This window comes from Anolis carolinensis, chromosome 4 (genome assembly GCF_035594765.1).
Source record: "Anolis carolinensis isolate JA03-04 chromosome 4, rAnoCar3.1.pri, whole genome shotgun sequence".
Classification (NCBI taxonomy): Eukaryota; Metazoa; Chordata; class Lepidosauria; order Squamata; family Dactyloidae; genus Anolis; species Anolis carolinensis.
This window is the reverse complement of record NC_085844.1, coordinates 3,012,096-3,035,951: the sequence shown is the minus strand read 5'-3', so window position 1 is coordinate 3,035,951 and position 23,856 is coordinate 3,012,096. Positions and strand designations below refer to the sequence as shown.

At 41.8% G+C, this 23,856-nt stretch overlaps 1 protein-coding gene across 1 annotated transcript; it reads right to left on the bottom strand.

Moving 5' to 3' along the window:
• Positions 1 to 1,251: 1,251 nt before the first annotated feature.
• LOC103281576 (forkhead box protein H1) lies at positions 1,252 to 23,296 on the bottom strand. The gene is made up of 3 exons (XM_062979324.1): positions 22,858 to 23,296; positions 15,605 to 15,759; positions 1,252 to 3,275 (listed from the first exon to the last, which is right to left on the bottom strand). Exons 1-3 carry the CDS (start codon positions 23,083 to 23,085, stop codon positions 2,492 to 2,494), a joined length of 1,167 nt encoding a protein of 388 aa, XP_062835394.1. The 5' UTR covers positions 23,086 to 23,296; the 3' UTR covers positions 1,252 to 2,491.
• Positions 23,297 to 23,856: the final 560 nt, after the last annotated feature.

Here is a 23,856-nt window from a genome sequence, read left to right as displayed (position 1 = left end):
TGCTCCCTCTGTCCTCTCTAGGCCTTTTCTAGATCCTCCAGGTGACTCTATAGTATGCTCCCTCTGTCCTCTCTAGGCCTTTTCTAGATCCTCCAGGTGACTCTATAGTATGCTCCCTCTGTCCTCTCTAGGCCTTTTCTAGATCCTCCAGGTGACTCTATAGTATGCTCCCTCTGTCCTCTCTAGGCCTTTTCTAGATCCTCCAGGTGACTCTATAGTATGCTCCCTCTGTCCTCTCTAGGCCTTTTCTAGATCTTCCAGGTGACTCTATAGTATGCTCCCTCTGTCTTCTCTGGGCATTTTCTAGATCTTCCAGGTGACTCTATAGTATGCTCCCTCTGTCCTCTCTAGGCCTTTTCTAGATCCTCCAGGTGACTCTATAGTATGCTCCCTCTGTCCTCTCTAGGCCTTTTCTAGATCCTCCAGGTGACTCTATAGTATGCTCCCTCTGTCCTCTCTAGGCCTTTTCTAGATCCTCCAGGTGACTCTATAGTATGTTCCCTCTGTCCTCTCTAGGCCCTTTCTAGATCCCCAAGGTGACCCTATAGTATGTTCCTGTCCTCTCTAGTCATTTTCTAGATCCTCCAAGAGACTCTATGATAGGATCCCTATGCCTATACACACAGAGAGAAGAAAAGGAAGTCGAAACACACAGCTGTACAATACAATTGCAAAATAAATCATCTAGATTAATTGCCAGATGCCATTCAACTTAGAAAAGCCTGAAGTGGTTGGAAGGGCATTTATGGTTTAGGGCAAACATTTATTTGCTTTCATTTATTTGCATGCATCTATACAGAATTTGCGGACCGAAAGGTTGCAGGTTCAAATCCGGGGAGCGGAGTGAGCACCTGCTGTTAGCCCCAGCTTCTGCCAACCTAGCAGTTCGAAAACATGCAAATGTGAGTAAATCAATAGGTACTACTCTGGCAGGAAGGTAACAGCACTCCATGCAATCATGTCAGTGGCCACATGACCTTGGAGGGGTCTATGTACATGCCAATGTGAGTAGATCAATAGGTACTGCTCTGGTGGGAAGGTAACGGCACTCTATGCAATCATGCCAGTGGCCACATGACCTTGGAGGCGTCTATGGACAATGCTGGCTCCGGACTGGGGGTCCATACTGTTTGTTTTGAGGATCATGGGAGGTGCAGTACAGCACACCTGAATGGATTTGACACCAGAGAAACACATAGGAATTTTTAAAAAATCACATAGGCTTTCTTTTTTTTATATAAAAAAGGTGTATTTCAATAAATTAATTTTTACAGACATACGTATTTTGACACCATTTCATCTCCACCGGACATTCTGAAGCTGTGATTTGTACAATTCGTATCATGCAAAGAAATACATTTAGTGTATGGCAAAGAAAGGGGGTAGACCCGGAATCAGTTGAAAGAGACCCCTAAAGGCCATCCAGTCCAACCCCTTCTGCCAGGCAGGAAGGCACCATTCAAGCCCTCCCGACAGATGGACATCCAGCCTGTTCCAGAGAAGGAGACTTGAAGTACAAGACAGTGACATCCTTTCAAATATCCTATTGCTGCAGCTTGGAATCACGTTGGCCTTTTGAGCTGCCGCATCACACTGTTGCCTCAGCTTCTGGTTCACTAGGATCGCTAGATCCCTTTCATATAGACTTCCAAGCCAGCTGCCACCCATCCTATTTCTTTGCATTACGTTTTTAGAATCCTATTGCTAAAGCCTGGAATCGCATTGGCCATTTGTGCTGCTGCACAACATAGTTGGCTCATCCTCGGCTAAATCCCTTTCATATAGACTTTCAAGCCAAATGCCATCCATTGTATAGCTCTGCATTTCGTTTGAGTCCTATTGCTAAAGCCTGGAATCGCATTGGCCATTTGAGCTGCTGCATCACATGGTTGTCTCATCCTCGGCTAAATCTCTTTCATAGTTTTGAGCCAAATGCCACCCATTGTATAGCTCTGCATCTCATTTGAGTCCTATTGTAAAACCTGGAATCGCATTGGCCATTTGAGCTGCTGCATCACATGGTTGGCTCATTCTTGGCTAAATCAGTTTCATATAGAGTTTCAAGCCAAATGCCATCCATTGTATAGCTCTGCATCTCATTTGAGTCCTATTGCTAAAACCGGGAATTGCATTGGCCATTTGTGCTGCCGCATCACAACGTTGGCTCATCCTCAGCTTCCACTAAGATTTCTAAATCCCTTTCATATAGACTTTCAAGACAAAAGCCACTCATTGTATAACTCTGCATTTCATTTGAGTCCTATTGCTAAAACCAGGAATCGCATTAGCCATTTGTGCTGCTGCACCACATGGTTGGCTCATCCTTGGCTAAATCCGTTTCATATAGAGTTTCAAGCCAAATGCCATCCATTGTATAGCTCTGCATCTCATTTGAGTCCTATTGCTAAAGCCTGGAATCGCATTGGCCATTTGTGTTGCTGCATCACATGTGGGCTAAGACCAGTCCAACCAGTCTCCCCCTGCCATCCTTTCAGTAGGGGAGCCAACCTGGCGCTGGTGGGTAAGAGAGACAGCAAAGCTGGGGGTCCATTGGGGTCGAATGGAGGCCATGCCCCGCTTCTGCACCACTGGGGTGCCCAAGGTGGAGGCTGAAGGCGGGAGAGGCAACAAGCAAGGAGCAAGCGGGGTTGAGGCACGTGGTGGAGGGAGAAGGAAGTGGGAAGGGATGGAAAGGATGGAGCGGGAAAGGGGACACACAGTGGGCATCCATCCCCACCCCACAGTGGCCGGGCATCGCAGGGGGGCAGTGCCGGAAACAGGGTGTGTATAGGATCGGGGGGCTCTCTTCCTCGGGGGTCTTCTTCTTCGTGGCTTCGGGCACCAGCTCCTCGATGCGGAAAGAGGCTCCGCGGGAAGGAAGGTCCCGCTTAGTCGGGGTCCGGTTTGGGTCGGGACCCTCCTGCGGGGCGGGCGGGTAGGGCTTCCCTTGCAGGACGAAGGGGGCCAGGTCCGGCACGAAGGGGGGGCCCCGCTCGTGGCCCCGGGACGTGTTCTGCCGCTTGAGGAGCCCCAACGGGATGCGGCTCACGTCCACCCGCCAGAAGTTCCTCTTCCCCTTCCACTTGTCGCTCTCCTCCTGCAGAAGGGCCAGAGGAGGACAAGTTAGGAGTCTAAAGCAGGTATTGAATAAGAAATTAATTGAAAAACAATATAAATTGAAACAGACATTGGCCGAGATATGGAAATGAAAGGGGAGATTTGGGAGTACCCCAATCACATGAATCCCCGGGTTTGCCAAGCCGCTATGAGCACCACTCGGAGACCAATGAAGTTGAGGACAAACACCTTTATTTTAGGTAGCTACCGACAGACAACAGCGACACGGCAGTGAAGCTGGCAAAAATTGTCTGCCCCGAACGAATCTGCTCGGGGTCTTATATACCCTACTTGTTTACCACTTTTCTAGTTCCTCATTCTGGACTGGGTTTACTGGAAAAACCACCAGCCCGGTTTGTGGTGGGCAGACATCCTGACCTGTACATCACTTCAGGATGTAGCTCACCACGAACTGTGGAACATTTCAACAGGTTAGGCAAAGGTACATGTATTTCATACATTTCTCAGAATCGGCTAACCACAACTGGTTCTTGCTAAACATACAGGACACATGCTATCTTGTCGCAAGACAGCAAGTTGCAATTTTTCTCTTTATTCCTAGAAGAGAGACTGATCTCTGGTTTCAAGCAGACAGGCATTCTAAAATGGAGTCACTCTGGTTCAGTGACCCCTTCAGAAAGAGGACTTGGAACATTGATGACTCGGACATTGAATACTGGATCAATTCAATTAATAAAATCAAGCAGATAAGGATTGCTGCTGCTCAGTCGTTCAGTCGTCTCCGACTCTTGGTGACCTCGTGGACCAGTCCAGGCCAGAGCTCCCTGTCGGCCATCTCCACCCCCAGTTCCTTCAAGGTCAAGCCAGTCCTTCAAGGACACTGTGATGACTCATGGGCCATGTTGTCCCGTTCCTAGTACTATGGTGGCAGATGAAGAGGAAAACTTGGGTTTCCCACCGTTTCAGCCAGAAACGGAGCCCTCGAACCTGCAAGATGTTTGGCCACAAGAAGTCAGCCAAACAAGCCTTGAGCAGAAATCTCCCCCATTTTCTCGCCGGGATTATTATAATCGAGATAGAGGCGCTAGGGAGGCGAATCGCAGAAGCGCCAGGATCGCTGCCAGACAATTAGCTGATTAAGCCTGTTTCCCTTGGGAAATCTTAAGGAGTCATGCATCTGGACACAGTATGGGTTTCGTTTCTTGTTCCCCAGGGAAAGTGTTCCTTGGCGGGAAAACAAGATCCTATATAGGTGTTTACCCGCAAGGAAATCCTTGCGGAGTCAATTCGTCACCTTGTGGAGTGAGATCGTGTGTGGACTACGCTACTCCAGTCCCTTGCCTCCAGGACCAAGTTCCAAGCCTTGTTTCACGGACCTTGTTCTAGCATCAAGCTTCCTTGTTTCCAAGGACCTTGCCTCGGACCTTGCTCTTGCTTCTTGCCTCTTGTTGCCACGTATCAAGCCTTGTTTGCCAAGAATCTAGTTTGCTTCCAGCCTTGTTGTCAAGCTCCATTGGACTAAAGGACCCTGTCATTTCCCCACACTTTGCTTGGCAAAGTGTGTGTTTCGGTTATTGGATTATAACTTTGGACTCTAATATCACATATTGGACATTGTTTTCCTGGACTATATTTGACCTTGCCTGAAAGGTCTACTTCTGGACTACATTCTTCACTTGTTTTTATTGACTTTATATATTCCTTTAATAAAGATATTAGATAGATTCTGGTCTCTGCGCATGGTTATTGGTGCTCTGCAGCCTGGGTCCTGACAGACACCGTCCATCCATCTCGCCCTTGGTTGGCCTCTCTTCCTTTTTCCTTCCATTTTCCCCAGCATTATGATCTTCTCCAAGCTTTCCTGTCTCCTCATGATGTGGCCAAAATACTTCAGCTTTGCCTCCAATCTCCTTCCCTCCAGTGAGCAGCCGCTGGGCATTATTTCCTGGAGGACGGACTGGTTGGGTCTTCTTGCCAAGGTCCAAGGCACGCTCAGGATTCTCCTCCAGCACCAGAGTCCAAAAGCCTCTCTCTTCCTTCCTTCGCTCAGCCTTCCTTATGGTCCAGCTCTCGCATCCATAGGTCACTATGGGGAAGACCATGGCTTTCACTATTCGGACCTTCGTTGCCAGTGTCATGTCTCTGCTCTTCACTATTTTATCATTGAGGTTGGCCATTGCTCTCCTCCCAAGAAGGAAAGACCAGTTATATTTCTGCGTCTGCACTTAAGAAATATAAAGTCTGTCTCTGCCTCCACGTTTTTCTCCCTCTTTTTGCCATTTATCAAGAGGTGTCGTTGCCATGACCTTGGTTTTCTTGACGTTGCCATGACCTTGGTTTTCTTGACATTTAACCCAAAGGAAAATACTGACGAAATGGTCCAGAACCCCAATCCAATTAGCTTATCTAACTAAAACAACCACAAAGTTCTGTTGGCACAGATGTGGGAAAACAGGCTCATATATTCATCCTCCTGCAGAAGGCTCAGAGGAAGACAAGTTGTGAATCTAAAGCAGGTCTTGAATATTGGCCGAGATATGGAAAGAGGACTTGAACATTAATGACTCAGAAATCGAATACTGGATCAATTCAATTAATAAAATCAAGCAGATAAGGATTACGTAAAGGTAAAGCTTTCCCCTGATGTTAAGTCCAGTCGTGTCTGACTCTGTGGGTTGCTGCTCATCTCCATTTCTAAGCCAAAGAGCCGGCGTTGTCCGTAGACGCCTCCAAGGTCATGTGGCCAATGGCATGACTGCACGGAGCACTGTTACCTTCCCACCGGAGCGGTACCTATTGATCTACTCACATTGGCATGTTTTCTATCTGCTAGGTTGGCAGAAGCTGGAGCTAACAGCGGGAGCTCACTCCGCTCCCGGGATTTGAACCTGGGACCTTTTCATCCGCAAGTTCAGCAGCTCAGCGCTTTAACACACTGAGCCACCGGAGGCTCCCAAGATAAGGATTAGAGAAACCCAAAGGAAAATACGGACTAAATGGTACAGAACCCCAATCCAATTAGCTTATACAGTAGAGTCTCACTTATCCAACATTCGCTTATCCAACATTCTGGATTATCCAATGCATTTTTGAAGTCAATGTTTTCAATACATCATGATATTTTGGTGCTAAATTCGTAAATACAGTAATTACTACATAACATTACTGCGTATTGAGCTACTTTTTCTGTTAAATTTGTTGTACAACATGATGTTTTGGTGCTTAATTTGTAAAATCATAACCTAATTTGATGTTTAATAGGCTTCTCCTTAATCTCTCTTTATTATCCAACATATTCGCTTATCCAACGTTCTGCTGGCCCGTTTATGTTGGATAAGTGAGACTCTACTGCAGGGGTCCCCAAACTTTTTAAACAGAGGGCCAGTCCACGGTCCCTCAGACCGTTGGAGGGCCGGACTAGAGTTAAAAACAAACAAACTATGAACAAATTCCTATGCACTCTGCATATGCCTCATTTTGAAGCAAAAAAACCAAACAAAACAGGAACAAATACGGCCTTGATGATGATGATGATGATAACAACAACAACAACAACACCAACAATAAAAAGGGTTGGAAGAGAGCCCTTGGGCCACGGAGTCCAGCCCCCTTCTGCCTTTGTGCACCCAAAGCACAAGCAAAGCACCCCTGACAGATGGCCACCCAGCCTCAATTTTAATAATAATAATAATAATAATAATAATAAAAGAGGGTTGGAAGAGAGCCCTTGGGCCATAGAGTCCAGCCCCCTTCTGTCTTTGTGCACAAAAGCACAAGCAAAGCACCCCTGACAGATGGCCACCCAGCCTCAATTTTATAATAATAATAATAATAATAATAATAATAATAATAATAATAAAAGAGGGTTGGAAGAGAGCCCTTGGGCCATTGAGTCCAACCCCCTTCTGCCTTTGTGCACAAAAGCACAAGCAAAGCACCCCTGACAGATGGCCACCCAGCCTCAATTTTATAATAATAATAATAATAATAATAATAATAATAATAATAATAAAGAGGGTTGGAAGAGAGCCCTTGGGCCATAGAGTCCAACTCCTTCTGCCTTTGTGCACTGAAAGCACAAGCAAAGCACCCCTGACAGATGGCCACCCAGCCTCAATTTTATAATAATAATAATAATAATAATAATAATAAAAGAGGGTTGGAAGAGAGCCCTTGGGCCATTGAGTCCAACCCCCTTCTGCCTTTGTGCACAAAAGCACAAGCAAAGCACCCCTGACAGATGGCCACCCAGCCTCAATTTTAATAATAATAATAATAATAATAATAATAATAATAATAATAATAATAAAGAGGGTTGGAAGAGAGCCCTTGGGCCATAGAGTCCAACTCCTTCTGCCTTTGTGCACCCAAAGCACAAGCAAAGCACCCCTGACAGATGGCCACCCAGCCTCAATTTTAATAATAATAATAATAATAATAATAATAATAAAGAGGGTTGGAAGAGAGCCCTTGGGCCATAGAGTCCAACCCCCTTCTGCCTTTGTGCACCCAAAGCACAAGCAAAGCATCCCTGACAGATGTCCACCCAGCCTCAATAGTAATAATAATAATAAGAATAAGAATAATAATGGTTGTAAGAGAAGAAGAAACCCCTTGGGCCATTTAGCCCAACCCCCTTCTGCCCTTGTGGGGTGGGGGCCGGATTAATGGCTTCGATGGGCCGCATCCGGCCCCCGGGCCTTAGTTTGGGGACCCCTGCTCTACTGTAATATAATAAATTGTATGTACATATAATTTGTAAGCCGCTCTGAATCCACTTCGGGGTGAGAAGGGCAGGATCTAAATGTAGTAAATAAATAAATACATGAATAATTCTGCTTGAGGCAAGTATGAATGGTGCAATTGGCCACCTTGATTAGCATTGAAATGGTTTGCAGTTTCAAAGCCTGTCTGCTTCCTGCCTGGGGGAATCCTTTGTTGGGAGTCCTTTGTTGTTATCATACATCAAGGGAACCACTGACCGCATAAGGAAGCTGACAAAGAAACACAACCTACAAACTATCTACAGACCTACTAAGAAAATCCAACGGTCAGCGAAGGACAAGAGGGATCTTCTCATGTCTACAGGAGTCTTCTGTATCCCATGCAGCCGTGGACAAGTCTACGTGGGGACCACCAAACGCAACATTGCCCAAACACGAGTCAAAGAACATGAAAGGCACTGCAGACTAATTCAACCAGAGAAATCAGCCATAGCAGAGCATTTGATGAACCAACCTGGACACAGAATATTACTTGAGAACATAGAAATGCTTGACCACTCTCACAACCACCATGTCTGACTATATAGAGAAGTGAACAACCTCAACAGAAAGGAGGAAACCATGAACATGAACAAAACCTGGATGGACAGCAATGGAAAAGAAGAAGACAGTAATTCAGCCAAAAACTGTCCAGACCAGGGGTCCCCAAACTTTTTAAACAGAGGGCCAGTTCATGATCCTTCGGACCATTGGAGGGCCGGACTATAGTTGGCCACCGAGCAATAATAATTAATAATAATAATAACAACAATAATAATAAAAAAGAGGGTTGGCAGAGACCCTTTGGGCCATTGAGTCCAATCCCCTTCTGCCTTTGTGCACCGAAAGCACAAGCACAGCACTCCTGACAGATGGCCACCCAGCCTCAATGTTAATAATAATAATAATAATAATAATAATAATAATAATAATAATAATAATAATAAAAAAGAGGGTTGGCAGAGACCCTTTGGGCCATTGAGTCCAATCCCCTTCTGCCTTTGTGCACCGAAAGCACAAGCACAGCACTCCTGACAGATGGCCACCCAGCCTCAATGTTAATAATAATAATAATAATAATAATAATAATAATAATAATAATAATAAAAGAGGGTTGGCAGAGACCCTTTGGGCCATTGAGTCCAATCCCCTTCTGCCTTTGTGCACCGAAAGCACAAGCACAGCACTCCTGACAGATGGCCACCCAGCCTCAATGTTAATAATAATAATAATAATAATAATAATAATAATAATAATAATAAAAGAGGGTTGGCAGAGACCCTTTGGGCCATTGAGTCCAATCCCCTTCTGCCTTTGTGCACCGAAAGCACAAGCACAGCACTCCTGACAGATGGCCACCCAGCCTCAATGTTAATAATAATAATAATAATAATAATAATAATAAAAAAGAGGGTTGGCAGAGACCCTTTGGGCCATTGAGTCCAATCCCCTTCTGCCTTTGTGCACCGAAAGCACAAGCACAGCACTCCTGACAGATGGCCACCCAGCCTCAATGTTAATAAATAATAATAATAATAATAATAATAATAATTTATTTATTTATTACATCACTTCTACCCCGCCCTTCTCACCCATCAGGGGACTATAATAATAATACAGGGTTTTGGAACACAATATTCCTGACAATCGTGTTAAAAAACAAAATATGGACTGTCGATGTTGCAATCCCAGGTGACAAAAGGATTGAGGAGAAACAACTGGAAAAGCTGACACGATATGAGGATTTAAAGATCGAATTACAAAGACTCTGGCACAAGCCAGTCAAGGTGGTCCCAGTGGTGATCGGCACACTGGGTGCAGTGCCTAAAGACCTTGGCCTGCACTTAAAACACAATCGGCGCTAACAAAATTACCATCTGCCAGCTGCAGAAGGCCACCTTACTGGGACCTGCAATAATTATTCGCCGATACATCACACAGTCCTAGATACTTGGGAAGTGTCCGAGGTATGATCCAATAAAACAGCCAGCAGAGTGTCTGCTGTGGACTCATCTTGTGTTTCAAATAATAATAATAATAATAATAATAATAATAATAATAATAATAATAATAATAATGGGTTTTAAGAGAAGAAGAGACCCCTTGGGTCATTTAGCCCAACCCCCTTCTGCCCTTGTGCCATGGGGGCCGGACAAATGGCTTTGATGGGCCACATCCGGCCCCCGGGCCTTAGTTTGGGGACCCCTGGTCCAGACCCTCCTAGAAAACTGCAGCTTCTATGTGGAGTTTCAGGGCCAAAAAAGCAGATGGAGGAGGCAAAAGAATGGTTTACCCCAAGGCAGCGTTCTTGCACCGACATTATTTAACATCTTCACCAACGACCAGCCACAACCACCACACACAAAGAGCTTTATATATGTTGTCGAAGGCTTTCATATACCTCACAACCTCTGAGGATGCCTGCCATAGATGTGGGCGAAACGTCAGGAGAGAATGCTTCTGGAACATGGCCACACAGCCCGAAAGACATACAACAACCCCAGCTTTATATATGCTGATGACCTTAGCCTCACAACACAAGTGAAATATTTTGAAACAGTTGAAAAGCAACTCACTAATGTGTTGTCGAAGGCTTTCATGGCCAGGATCACAGGGTTGTTGTATGTCTTTCGGGCTGTGTGGCCATGTTACTGAAGCATTCTCTCCTGACGTTTCGCCCACATCTATGGCAGGCATCCTCAGAGGTTGTGAGGTATGGAGAAAACTAAGCAAAGAGGTTAATATATATCTGTGGAAAGTCTAGGGTGAGAGAGGTCAGTGTGAATGTTGTGTAGTTAATCACTTTAATTAGAGGGTTGTTGTATGTCTTTCGGGCTGTGTGGCCATGTTACCGAAGCATTCTCTCCTGACGTTTCGCCCACATCTATGGCAGGCATCCTCAGAGGTTGTGAGGTATGGAGAAAACTAAGCAAAGAGGTTAATATATATCTGTGGAAAGTCTAGGGTGAGAGAGGTCAGTGTGAATGTTGTGTAGTTAATCACTTTAATTAGAGGGTTGTTGTATGTCTTTCGGGCTGTGTGGCCATGTTACTGAAGCATTCTCTCCTGACGTTTCGCCCACATCTATGGCAGGCATCCTCAGAGGTTGTGAGGTATGGAGAAGACTAAGCAAAGAGGTTAATATATATCTGTGGAAAGTCTAGGGTGAGAGAGGTCAGTGTGAATGTTGTGTAGTTAATCACTTTAATTAGCATTGAAAAGCTTATCTGCTGTCTTCTTCCTGCCTCTGGGGCATCCTTTGTTTAGAGTCGTTAACTGCCCTTGGTTGATTCATGTCTGGAAATCCTCTGTTTTCAGAGTATTGCTTTTTATTTACTGTTCTGATTTTTGAGTTTTTTAATACTGGTAGCCAGATTTTGTTCATTTTCATGGTTTCTCACTAATGCCTTGAAAGATCTCTCCAGCTACTACAAAGAGAACCACCTGAAGCCCAACCCTTCCGAGACACAAGTGTGTGCTTTCCACCTACGTAACCGTGAAGCCAACAGGAAACTGAAGGTGACTTGGGAAGGCCAAGAGCTCGAACACTGTTTCCATCCTAAATATCTTGGTGTCACCTTAGACCGAACACTAACATATAGGAAACACTGCATGAACACCAAGCACAAAGTAGCTGCACGCAATAACATCCTGTGGAAACTGACTGGCAGCGCATGGGGAGCAGACCCACAAGTAGTAAGAACATCAGCCCTGGCCTTGTCTTTCTCAACTGCAGAGTCTGCCTGTCCTGTTTGGCACAAGTCTGCCCATGCAAAGCAGGTGGACATAGCACTGAATGAAACATGCAGAATCATCACAGGATGCCTTAAACCTACACCTGTTGATAAACTCTACAAGTTAGCTGGCATTGCCCCTCCTGACGTGCGACGGGAAGTTGCTGCTAACGGTGAGAGAAAAAAGGTCGAACATTGTGAAAGCCACCCACTGCATGGCTATCACCCTCCTCCCACCAGACTCAAATCAAGGAAGGGCTTCATGAGAACCACCATTCACTCCTCTTGACGTTCCTCCAGCAACAGCAAGGGTGTCCCTCTGGGCAGCTAAACCTGGCAATTCTAACTGGATGGCCCCCCATGAGGGTCAACCAAGAATGGGCAACTTGGAAGTCCCTGAACAGACTCAGAAGCGGAGTGGGCAGATCTAAAGACAACCTGGCAAGGTGGCACTACCTGGAGGAACCCTCCCCCTTGTGTGACTGTGGAGCTGAACACACAACTCCGCATCTGTATGCTTGCCCACAATGTCCTGTCTCATGCACGGAGGAGGAGTTGTTTAAAGCTACAGACAATGCGGTTGCTGTTCATAGAATCATAGAATAGTAGAGTTGGAAGAGACCTCATGGGCCATCCAGTCCAACCCCCTGCCAAGAAGCAGGGAATCGCATTCAAAGCACCCCCGACAGATGGCCATCCAGCCTCTGCTTCAAAGCCTCCAAAGAAGGAGCCTCCACCACACTCAGCGGCAGAGAGTTCCACTGCCAAACAGCCCTTCTCACAGTGAGGAAGTTCTTCCTGATCTTCAGGTGGAATCTCCTTCCTTTCCTGTAGTTTGAAGCCCTTGTTCCCTTGCGTCCTAGTCTGCAGGGCAGCAGAAAACAATCTTGCTCCCTCCTCCCTAGGACTTCCTTCACGTATTTGTACATGGCTCTCATGTCTCCTCTCAGCCTTCTCTTCTGCAGGCTAAACATGCCCAGCTCTTTAAGCCGCTCCTCATAGGGCTTGTTCTCCAGACCCTTCATCATTTTAGTCGCCCTCCTCTGGACGCTTTCCAGCTTGTCAACATCTCCCTTCAACTGTGGTGCCCAGAATTGGACACAGTGTGATTCCAGGTAAAGTGGTCTGACCAAGGCAGAATAGAATAAGGGGGAGCAGGACTTCCCTGGATCTAGACGCTATTCCCCTATTGATGCAGGACAGAATCCCATTGGCTTTTTTAGCAGCCGCATCACATTGTTGGCTCATGTTCATCTTCCTCCCCACGAGGACTCCAAGGTCTTTTTCGCACACACTGCTGTCCAGCCAGGCATCGTCCCCCATTCTGTATCTTTGATTTCCATTTTTTCTGCCGAAGTGAAGTATCCTGCATTTGTCCCTGTTGAACTTCATTGTGTTAGTTTCGGCCCATCTCTCTAGTCCAGGGGTCCCCAAACTAAGGCCCGGGGGCCGGATGCGGTCCTCCGAGGTCATTTACCTGGCCCCCGCCCTCAGTTTTATAATATATATTGCATATACATATAATATTGATAATATTATAAGGTAATACAATATAACATTAATAATAATACCATATAATAATATTAATTATATAGTCTATGTTACGTATAATATTACATATAATATTACAGTATAGTGGTATAGTTCAATATAGTAATATATAATGCTAATATTGTGCTATGCTAATAATATAATATATTGTATGTACATATAATATTGACAATATTATAATGTAATCCAATATAACATTAATAATAATACCATATAATAATATTAATTATATAGTCTATGTTACGTATAATATTACTAATAATATTACAGTATCGTGGTATAGTTCAATATAGTAATATATAATGCTAATATTGTGCTATGCTAATAATATAATATATTGTATGTACATATAATATTGACAATATTATAATGTAATACAATATAACACTAATAATAATATCATATAATAATATTAATTATATAGTCTATGTTACGTATAATATTACTAATAATATTACAGTATAGTGGTATAGTTCAATATAGTAATATATAATGCTAATATTGTGCTATGCTAATAATATAATATATTGTATGTACATATAATATTGACAATATTATAATGTAATACAATATAACACTAATAATAATATCATATAATAATATTAATTATATACTCTATATTACATATAATATTACTAATAATATTACAGTATCGTGGTATAGTTCAATATAGTAATATATAATGCTAATATTGTGCTATGCTAATAATATAATATATTGTATGTACATATAATATTGACAATATTATAATGTAATACAATATAACATTAATAATAATACCATATAATAATATTAATTATATAGTCTATGTTACGTATAATATTACTAATAATATTACAGTATAGTGGTATAGTTCAATATAGTAATATATAATGCTAATATTGTGCTATGCTAATAATATAATATATTGTATGTACATATAATTTGTAAGCCACTCTGAGTCCCCTTTGGGGTGAGAAGGGTGTGATACAAATGTAGTAAATAAATGCAGTAAATAATAAATAAATAAATAAATAAATAAATAAATTTTAGACTTAGGCTCACCCAAAGTCTGAAATGACTTGAAGGCACACAACAACAACAACAACAACCCTAATTAACTTAACTATCTCATTGGCCAGAAGCAGGAGCACACTTTCCATTGAAATTCTGATAGGTTTATATTGGTTAAGATTGTTTTCATTTTTAAATATTGTATTAATATTAGACTTAGGCTCACCCAAATTCTGAAATGACTTGAAGGCACACAACAACAACAACAACAACAACAATCCTAATTAACTTGAATATCTCATTGGCCAGAAGCAGGCCCACACTTCCCATTGAAATCCTGGTAGGTTTATGTTGGTTAAGATTGTTTTCATTTTTAAATATTGTATTAATTTTAGGCTCACCCAAATTCTGAAATGACTTGAAGGCACACAACAACAACAACAACAACAACAACAATCCTAATTAACTTGACTATCTCATTGGCCAGAAGCAGGACCACACTTCCCATTGAAATCCTGATAAATGTATGTTGGTTAAAATTGTTTTTATTGTTCTTTCATTGTTCTTGTTCTTGTTGTTGTTTTTGCACTACAAATAAGACATATGCAGTGTGCATCGGAATTTGTTTGTATTTTTTTTTTGCAAATGATAATCCGGCCCCTCAACAGTCTGAAGGATTGTGGACTGGCCCTCGGCTTAAAAAGTTTGGGGTCCCTGATCTAGTCTGTCAAGATCGTTTTGAATTCTGCTCCTGTCTTCTGGAGTGTTGGCTCTCCCTCCCAGTTTGGTGTTGCCCACTTTTGGTCCAAAACTATTTGGCTGTTTGTGATTTCCTTTATTTTATCACTTTTAAACTTATTTATTATGCAACTAGCTGTGCCCGGCCACGCGTTGCTGTGGCAAAGTGGTGGTGGTATCGGTTAAAACTTGTTGTGGAATTTTTATTTGACGTTATTTGTATTTTTTTAAATTAATTTTATTGTCACTTATCTTTTTTATTTATTATATTTTATTATTTTGTTGTATTATTTTTAGTCATTTTTATAGTATTTTATTGTATTAATTATTTTAGTGGTTTTTATAATTTTTTATTGTATTATTTGTATTTATTTTTTTATCATTTTATTAACACTGGGCTGAGTGGGTTGCTAGGAGACCAAGTGGGCGGAGCTTAGCCTTCTAACTGGCAGCAATTGGATAAAAACAATTATTCCTCTCCCTCTAATTAGGAATTTATTTTTCTTTTCTTTTTGTTGTATCAACCTAGAGGCGTGGATGAGGGGTTGTGATGTCAATTTTCGAGGTTGTGGGGTGTTTACTTTTGTTGTTTTGTCCGCTGCCCTGATGCCATCACTCTTTTATATATATAGATGCTTTTGACACGAAATAAATAAAAAGCCAGAGTGATTCAATCAAGGAAGCCACGGTGGAAGTGGAGAGGAAGGACTCTAACCCCCAGCAGCCCTGGCCTCCTATAATCAATACTTGTTGCTAGACCCAGATGAAGGAGCATGGGCCTTGGAGTTGGAGCCTACCTTGAAGAAGCAGGAGTTGGAGGAGAGGTTGTGCCGGATGGAGTCCTTCCATCCCTGGTAGCCTCCCGAGAAGAGCGGGAAGAGGCGCTCGATCTCGCTCAGGATCTGCAAAACGGGGGAAAAAGAGGGGTCAGGAGGGGAAAGAAAGCCCCCTGAGACTTCCAACAAGCAGTCACGGCTGAGCCCAAGTCTAATAAATAAATACATTTTAGACTTAGGCTCGCCCAAAGTCTGGAATTACTTGAAGGCACACAACAACAACAACAACAACAATCCTAATTAACTTGACTATCTCATTGGCCAGAAGCAGGAGCACACTTTCCATTGAAATCCTGATAAATGTATGTTGGTTAAAATTATCTTTATTTTTAAATATTGTATTGTTCTTTCATTGTTGTTGTTGTTGTTTTTGCACTACAAATAAGACATGTGCAGTGTGCATCAGAATTTGTTTGTATTTTTTTTTCCAAATGATAATCCGGCCCCTCAACAGTCCATGGTCCCTTAGACCAGGGGTCCCCAAACTAAGGCCCGGGGGCCGGATGCGGCCCTCCGAGGTCATTTACCTGGCCCCTGCCCTCAGTTTTATAATATAATATATTGTATATACATATAATATTGATAATATTATAATGTAATACAATATAACACTAATAATAATACCATATAATAATATTAATTGTATATTCTATATTACATATAATATTACTAATAATATTACAGTATAGTGGTATAGTTCAATATAGTAATATTTAATGCTAATATTTTGCTATGCTAATAATATAATATATTGTATGTACATATAATTTGTAAGCCACTCTGAGTCCCCTTTGGGGTCAGAAGGGTGTGATACAAATGTAGTAAATAAATGCAGTAAATAAATAAATATTAAATAAATAAATTTTAGACTTAGGCTCGCCCAAAGTCTGAAAGGCACACAACAACAACAACAACAACAACAACAACCCTAATTAACTTGACTATCTCATTGGCCAGAAGCAGGAGCACACTTTCCATTGAAATCCTGATAAATGTATGTTGGTTAAAATTATCTTTATTTTTAAATATTGTATTGTTCTTTCATTGTTGTTGTTGTTGTTGTTGTTGTTTTTGCACTACAAATAAGACATGTGCAGTGTGCATCGGAATTTGTTTGTATTTTTTTTTTTCAAATGATAATCCGGCCCCTCAACAGTCTGAAGGATTGTAGACTGGCCCTCGGCTTAAAAAGTTTGAGGACCCCTGCCTTAGACCATTGGAGGGCTGGACTAGAGTTAAAAACAAACAAACTGTGAACAAATTCCTATGCACTCTGCACATGCCTCATTTTGAAGCAAAAAAACCAAACAAAACAGGAACAAATACAGCCTTGATGATGATGATGATAACAACAACAACAACAACAACAACACCACCAACAACAAAAAGGGTTGGAAGAGAGCCCTTGGGCCACGGAGTCCAGCCCCCTTCTGCCTTTGTGCACCCAAAGCACAAGCAAAGCACCCCTGACAGATGGCCACCCAGCCTCAATTTTATAATAATAATAATAATAATAATAATAATAATAATAATAATAATAATAAAGAGGGTTGAAAGAGACCCTTTGGGCCATTGAGTCCAACCCCCTTCTGCCTTTGTGCACAAAAGCACAAGCAAAGCACCCCTGACAGATGGCCACCCAGCCTCAATTTTAATAATAATAATAATAATAATAATAAAAGAGGGTTGGAAGAGACCCTTTGGGCCATTGAGTCCAACCCCCTTCTGCCTTTGTGCACAAAAGCACAAGCAAAGCAACCCTGACAGATGGCCACCCAGCCTCAATTTTAATAATAATAATAATAATAATAATAATAATAATAATAATAATAATAAAAAAAAAGAGGGTTGGAAGAAGGATGGGAGTTGTAGTCCTGCTAAAAGACAAGGCAAGGAAGGGTCCCACCAGTGAAAGTATAAGAGAAATGCGAGACAACTCCCAGAAATCCCAGCCAGTTTCCCAGCTGTTAGGATTTCTGGGTTTTGAAGGCCAAAAACATATCTGGGGACCCCAGGTTGAGAACCACTGATCTGATCCAAGCCTTGCCAAAGAAACCATGGAACACGAGCAGAGAGAAGAAGCGGTGTCATTGGACTTCATGGAGACCCGATGACGCATTGTGTGCTGGCAGGACTGCTGACTTGAAGGTTAGCTTGCTGATCTGAAGGTTTGAATCCAACACGGGTATAGCACAGATGAGCTATACTGGTAATAAATTACTATATTGTACTGTATCAATATATTGTAATATTACAGTAGAGTCTCACTTATCCAACATAAACGGGCCGGCAGAATGTTGGATAAATGAATATGTTGGATAATAAGGAGGCATTAAGGAAAAGCCTATTAAACATCAAATTAGGTTATGATCTTACAAATGAAGCACCAAAACATCGTGTTAGACAACAAATTTGGCAGAAAAAGTAGTTCAATACGCAGTAATGCTATGTAGTAATTACTGTATTTATGAATTTAGCACCAAAATATCACAATATATTGAAAACATTGACTACAAAAATGCGTTGGATAATCCAGAACGTTGGATAAGCGAGTGTTGGATAAGTGAGACTCTACTGTATTGTAATATTACAGTAGAGTCTCACTTATCCAACATAAACGGGCCGGCAGAATGTTGGATAAATGAATATGTTGGATAATAAGGAGGCATTAAGGAAAAGCCTATTAAACATCAAATTAGGTTATGATTTTACAAATGAAGCACCAAAACATCGTGTTAGACAACAAATTTGGCAGAAAAAAGTAGTTCAATACGCAGTAATGCTATGTAGTAATTACTGTATTTATGAATTTAGCACCAAAATATCACAATATATTGAAAACATTGACTACAAAAATGCGTTGGCTAATCCAGAACGTTTGATAAGCGAGTGTTGGATAAGTGAGACTCTACTGTATTAGTAATATTACATGTAAAATATAATATTTATATTATAATAAAATAATATAACAAGGTTAAACCCTTGTGCCGGCAGGACTGATGACCTGAAGGTTGCCAGTTCAAAACCAACCCAGGGTGAGCATGGATGAGCTCCCTCTGTTAGCTCCAGCTCCACGTGGGCACATGAGAGAAGCCTCTCACAAGGATGGTTTTTTTTTTCATGTCAGGAGCAACTTGAGAAACTGCAAGTCGCTTCTGGTGTGAGACAACTGGCCGTCTGCAAGGACGTTGACCAAATGTTTTGATGTTTTTTTACCATGCTTGTGAGAAGCTTCTCTCATGTCCCCACATGGAGCTGGAGCTAACAGAGGGAGCTCATCCATGCTCACCCTGGGTTGGTTTTGAACTGGCAACCTTCAGGTCATCAGTCCTGCCGGCACAAGGGTTTAACCTTGTTATATTATTTTATTATAATATAAATATTACATTTTACATGTAATATTACTAATAATATTACAATATATTGATACAGTACAATATAGTAATTTTATTACCAGTATTGTGCTACGCTAAGAATATAATATTGTATGTAAATTTAATTTGTAACTTCTGCCATTTATGGAAACCCTATTTTTGTGTTGCCGAAGGCTTTCATGGCCGGAATCACAGGGTTGTTGTGTGTTTTCCGGGCTGTATGGCCATGTTCCAGAAGCATTCTCTCCTGACGTTTCAACCACATCTATGGCAGGCATCCTCAGAGGTATAGAGAAACTAAGCAAGGAAGGTTTATATATCTGGGTGGGGGAAAGAACTCTTAGTCTTGTCGAAGGCTTTCATGGCCAGGATCACAGGGTTGTTGTGTGTCTTTCGGGCTGTGTGGCCATGTTCCAGAAGCATTCTCTCCTGACGTTTCGCCCACATCTATGGCAGGCATCCTCAGAGGTTGTGAGGTATATATAGCCATGTTCCAGAAGCATTCTCTCCTGACGTTTCGCCCACATCTATGGCAGGCATCCTCAGAGGTTGTGAGGTATATATAGCCATGTTCCAGAAGTATTCTCTCCTGACGTTTCGCCCACATCTATGGCAGGCATCCTCAGAGGTTGTGAGGTATATATAGCCATGTTCCAGAAGTATTCTCTCCTGACGTTTCGCCCACATCTATGGCAGGCATCCTCAGAGGTTGTGAGGTATATATAGCCATGTTCCAGAAGTATTCTCTCCTGACGTTTCGCCCACATCTATGGCAGGCATCCTCAGAGGTTGTGAGGTATATATAGCCATGTTCCAGAAGTATTCTCTCCTGACGTTTCGCCCACATCTATGGCAGGCATCCTCAGAGGTTGTGAGGTACCTCACAACCTCTGAGGATGCCTGCCATAGATGTGGGCGAAACGTCAGGAGAGAATGCTTCTGGAACATGGCCACACAGCCCGAAAGACACACAACAACTCTTAGTCTGTTGGAGGCCAGTGTGAATGTTGCAATGAATCACCTTGATTAGCACTAAATGGCCTTGCAAGCTTCCCGTCTTGGCCTGGGGGGAATCGTTTGTTCAGAGCTGTTAGCTGCCCCTGATTGATTCATATCTGGAATTCTTCTGTTTTCAGACGACACAGAGAAGCCATTGAAATCCACAAGCGTGTGGACAATTTCAACAGAAAAGAGGAAACCATGAACATGAACACAATCTGGCGACCGGTATTAAAAAAAACTTCAAAATCAGAACAGTAAATAAGGAACAACACTCTGAAAACAGAGTGTTGACACCAAGACACCAAGAGCCATGGGCCAGCCCCAAATTATATTACTTCTCTGCCATTGTTTCCTTATCCTGGTGCCCAGTTCTCTCTTTAATTGGCTGTTATCTTCAGTACCTTTCAAACTTCTGGAAGAAAGTCACCAACACAGTCAACTTGCAAGAGGACCATCCCATGGGATGAATATTTTGGGAAAGGATGTCCGAAATAGGGATTCAAAGGGCACAATACTAATACTAATAATAATGATGATGATGTATGGATCATTGATGTTGCAATCCCAGGCAATAGCAGGATTGAAGAGAAGCAACAGGAGAAGCTGACACGATATGAGGATTTAGAGATCGAACTGCAAAACTCTGGCACAAGCCAGAAAAAGTGGGGTATATATACTAACACTATTATTATTATTATTATTATTATTATTATTATTATTATTAATTATGTATTTATACCCCATTTTATCTCCCTTGAAGGGGACTCAAAGCAGCTTAACATAAAAGCATAATAATAATGATGACGTAAATCCAGGTGAAAGCAAAATTAAGAAGAAGCAATTGAAAAAGCTTACACGATATGAGGATTTAAAGATTGAACTGCTAAGACTCTGGCACAAGCCAGCCAAGGTGGGGTATAAATACTAATACTAACATTATTATTATTATTATTATTAGTATTATTATTAGTATTATTATGACACAGCAAACAAGATAGATATGCTGGATTTCGTATCACAAAATCACAAGTTGAACACTTCCCAAGTGTCTAGGACTGTGGGATGTATTATTATTATTATTATTATTATTGTTATTATTATTATTATGACACAGCAAACAAGATAGATATGCTGGATTTCGTATCACAAAATCACAAGTTGAACACTTCCCAAGTGTCTAGGACTGTGTGATGTATTATTATTATTATTATTATTATTATTATTATTATTATTATTATTAGACACTTGGGAAGGGTTCGACTTGTGATTTTGTGATACGAAATCCAGCATATCTATCTTGTTTGCTGTGTCATAATAATAATAATAATAATAATAATAATAATAATATACATCACACAGTCCTAGACACTTGGGAATGTTCGACTTGTGATTTTGTGATACGAAATCCAGCATATCTATCTTGTTTGCTGTGTCATAATAATAATAATAATAATAATAATAATAATAATAATATACATCACACAGTCCTAGACACTTGGGAAGGGTTCGACTTGTGGTTTTGTGATACGAAATCCAGCATATCTATCTTGTTTGCTGTGTCATAATAATAATAATAATAATAATAATAATAATAATAATAATAATAATATACATCACACAGTCCTAGACACTTGGGAAGGGTTCGACTTGTGATTTTGTGATACGAAATCCAGCATATCTATCTTGTTTGCTGTGTCATAATAATAATAATAATAATAATAATAATAATAATAATAATAATATACATCACACAGTCCTAGACACTTGGGAAGGGTTCGACTTGTGGTTTTGTGATACGAAATCCAGCATATCTATCTTGTTTGCTGTGTCATAATAATAATAATAATAATAATAATAATAATAATAATAATAATAATAATATACATCACACAGTCCTAGACACTTGGGAAGGGTTCGACTTGTGATTTTGTGATACGAAATCCAGCATATCTATCTTGTTTGCTGTGTCATAATAATAATAATAATAATAATAATAATAATAATAATAATAATAATAATAATATACATCACACAGTCCTAGACACTTGGGAAGGGTTTGACTTGTGATTTTGTGATACGAAATCCAGCATATCTATCTTGTTTGCTGTGTCATAATAATAATAATAATAATAATAATAATAATAATATATATCACACAGTCCTAGACACTTGGGAAGGGTTTGACTTGTGATTTTGTGATACGAAATCCAGCATATCTATCTTGTTTGCTGTGTCATAATAATAATAATAATAATAATAATAATAATAATAATAATAATATACATCACACAGTCCTAGACACTTGGGAATGTTCGACTTGTGATTTTGTGATACGAAATCCAGCATATCTATCTTGTTTGCTGTGTCATAATAATAATAATAATAATAATAATAATAATAATAATAATAATAATAAATCACACAGTCCTAGACACTTGGGAAGTGTTCGAAGTGTGACACTTCCCAAGTGTCTAGGATTGTGTGATGTATTATTATTATTATTATTGACACAACGATGTTGTATGACACAGCAAACAAGATAGACATGCTGGATTTCGTTTCACAAAACCACAAGTCGAACACTTCCCAAGTGTCTAGGACTGTGTGGTGTATTTTCGGATGATGCGTGCAGATCCCAGCAGGGTGGCCTTTTGCAGTTGGCAAAATTATTATTATTATTATTATTATTATTATTATTATTATTATTATTATTATTAATGTTGAGATCTCATGCCAGATCAAAAGTCATGTCAGGGGGGAAAGGCTTCCCAAATGTAGGGTCTCTCACCTGGCTGAGCTTGAGCCTCTTCTGTGGGGCGGCCTGGATGACCAGGGCGATGAGGGCCAGGTAGGAGAAGGGGGGCTTGGGGTGCCGCCGGTAGGGCTTGGCCGCCCGCTGCTTCTTCTTGGGGTTGGGGTTGGGGTCTCCTCCTGGACCCCCGCCTCTTTCTTCTCCTTGGCCGCTCTTCTCTGGCACAGCCTGCTCTTCCTCCTCCTCTCCTTGGAGCCTCATCATCCTCTTCCTCTCCCTGATGGTCAATGGCTTTGGTCCAGGGGTCAAGGGAGACTTAAATGCATCCCACCCAGGAGACCCCTTTTGTCTTGCAGATGGAGGGCAGGGCAGACCCCTGGCTCCAGGGAGGGGCTTCTCGGGAAGAGGGGACAAGCACCTGAGAATGGGGCCACGCCCACGTCAACCAGGTGTGACCGGTGCCTTCCAGGCCTTTCTATGGCCCCTTCCACACAACTGTATGCAATACATATGGGATTATATGGCAGTGTGGACTCCTATAATCTAGTTCAAAGCAGACATTGTGGAGTATCTGCATGAGTATGGCGCAGTGTGTTAAAGCGCTGGTCTGCTGAACTTGCGGGCCGAAAGGTTCAAATCCCGGGAGCAGAATGAGCGCCCGCTGTTAGCCCCAGCTCCTGCCAACCTAGCAGTTCGAAAACATGCCAGTGCGAGTAAATCAATAGGTACCACTCCGGTGGGAAGGTAACGGCGCTCCATGCAGTCATGCCAGCGGCCCTATGACCTTGGAGGTGTCTGTGGACAATGTGAGTAGATCAATAGGTACTGCTCTGGCGGGAAGGTAACGGCTCTCCATCCAGTCATGCCAATGGCCACATGACCTTGGATGTGAGTAGATCAATAGGTACTGCTCTGGCAGGAAGGTAACAGTGCTCCATGCAGTCATGCCAGCGGCCACATGACCTTGGATGTGAGTAGATCAATAGGTACTGCTCTGGCGGCAAGGTAACGGCGCTCCATGCAGTCATGCCAGCG

What these genes read in the sequence shown, in the direction of transcription:
- LOC103281576 (XM_062979324.1), bottom strand. Translation starts at nt 23,085, where the DNA reads ATGATGAGGCTCCAAGGAGAGGAGGAGGAAGAGCAGGCTGTGCCAGAG. An exon ending in AGAGGCTCAAGCTCAGCCAG is followed by an intron (nt 15,760 to 22,857) that starts GTGAGAGACCCT and finishes CCCGTTTTGCAG; the next exon opens with ATCCTGAGCGAGATCGAGCG. An exon ending in TCATCTGGGTCTAGCAACAA is followed by an intron (nt 3,276 to 15,604) that starts GTATTGATTATA and finishes TTGGTCTCCGAG; the next exon opens with TGGTGCTCATAGCGGCTTGG.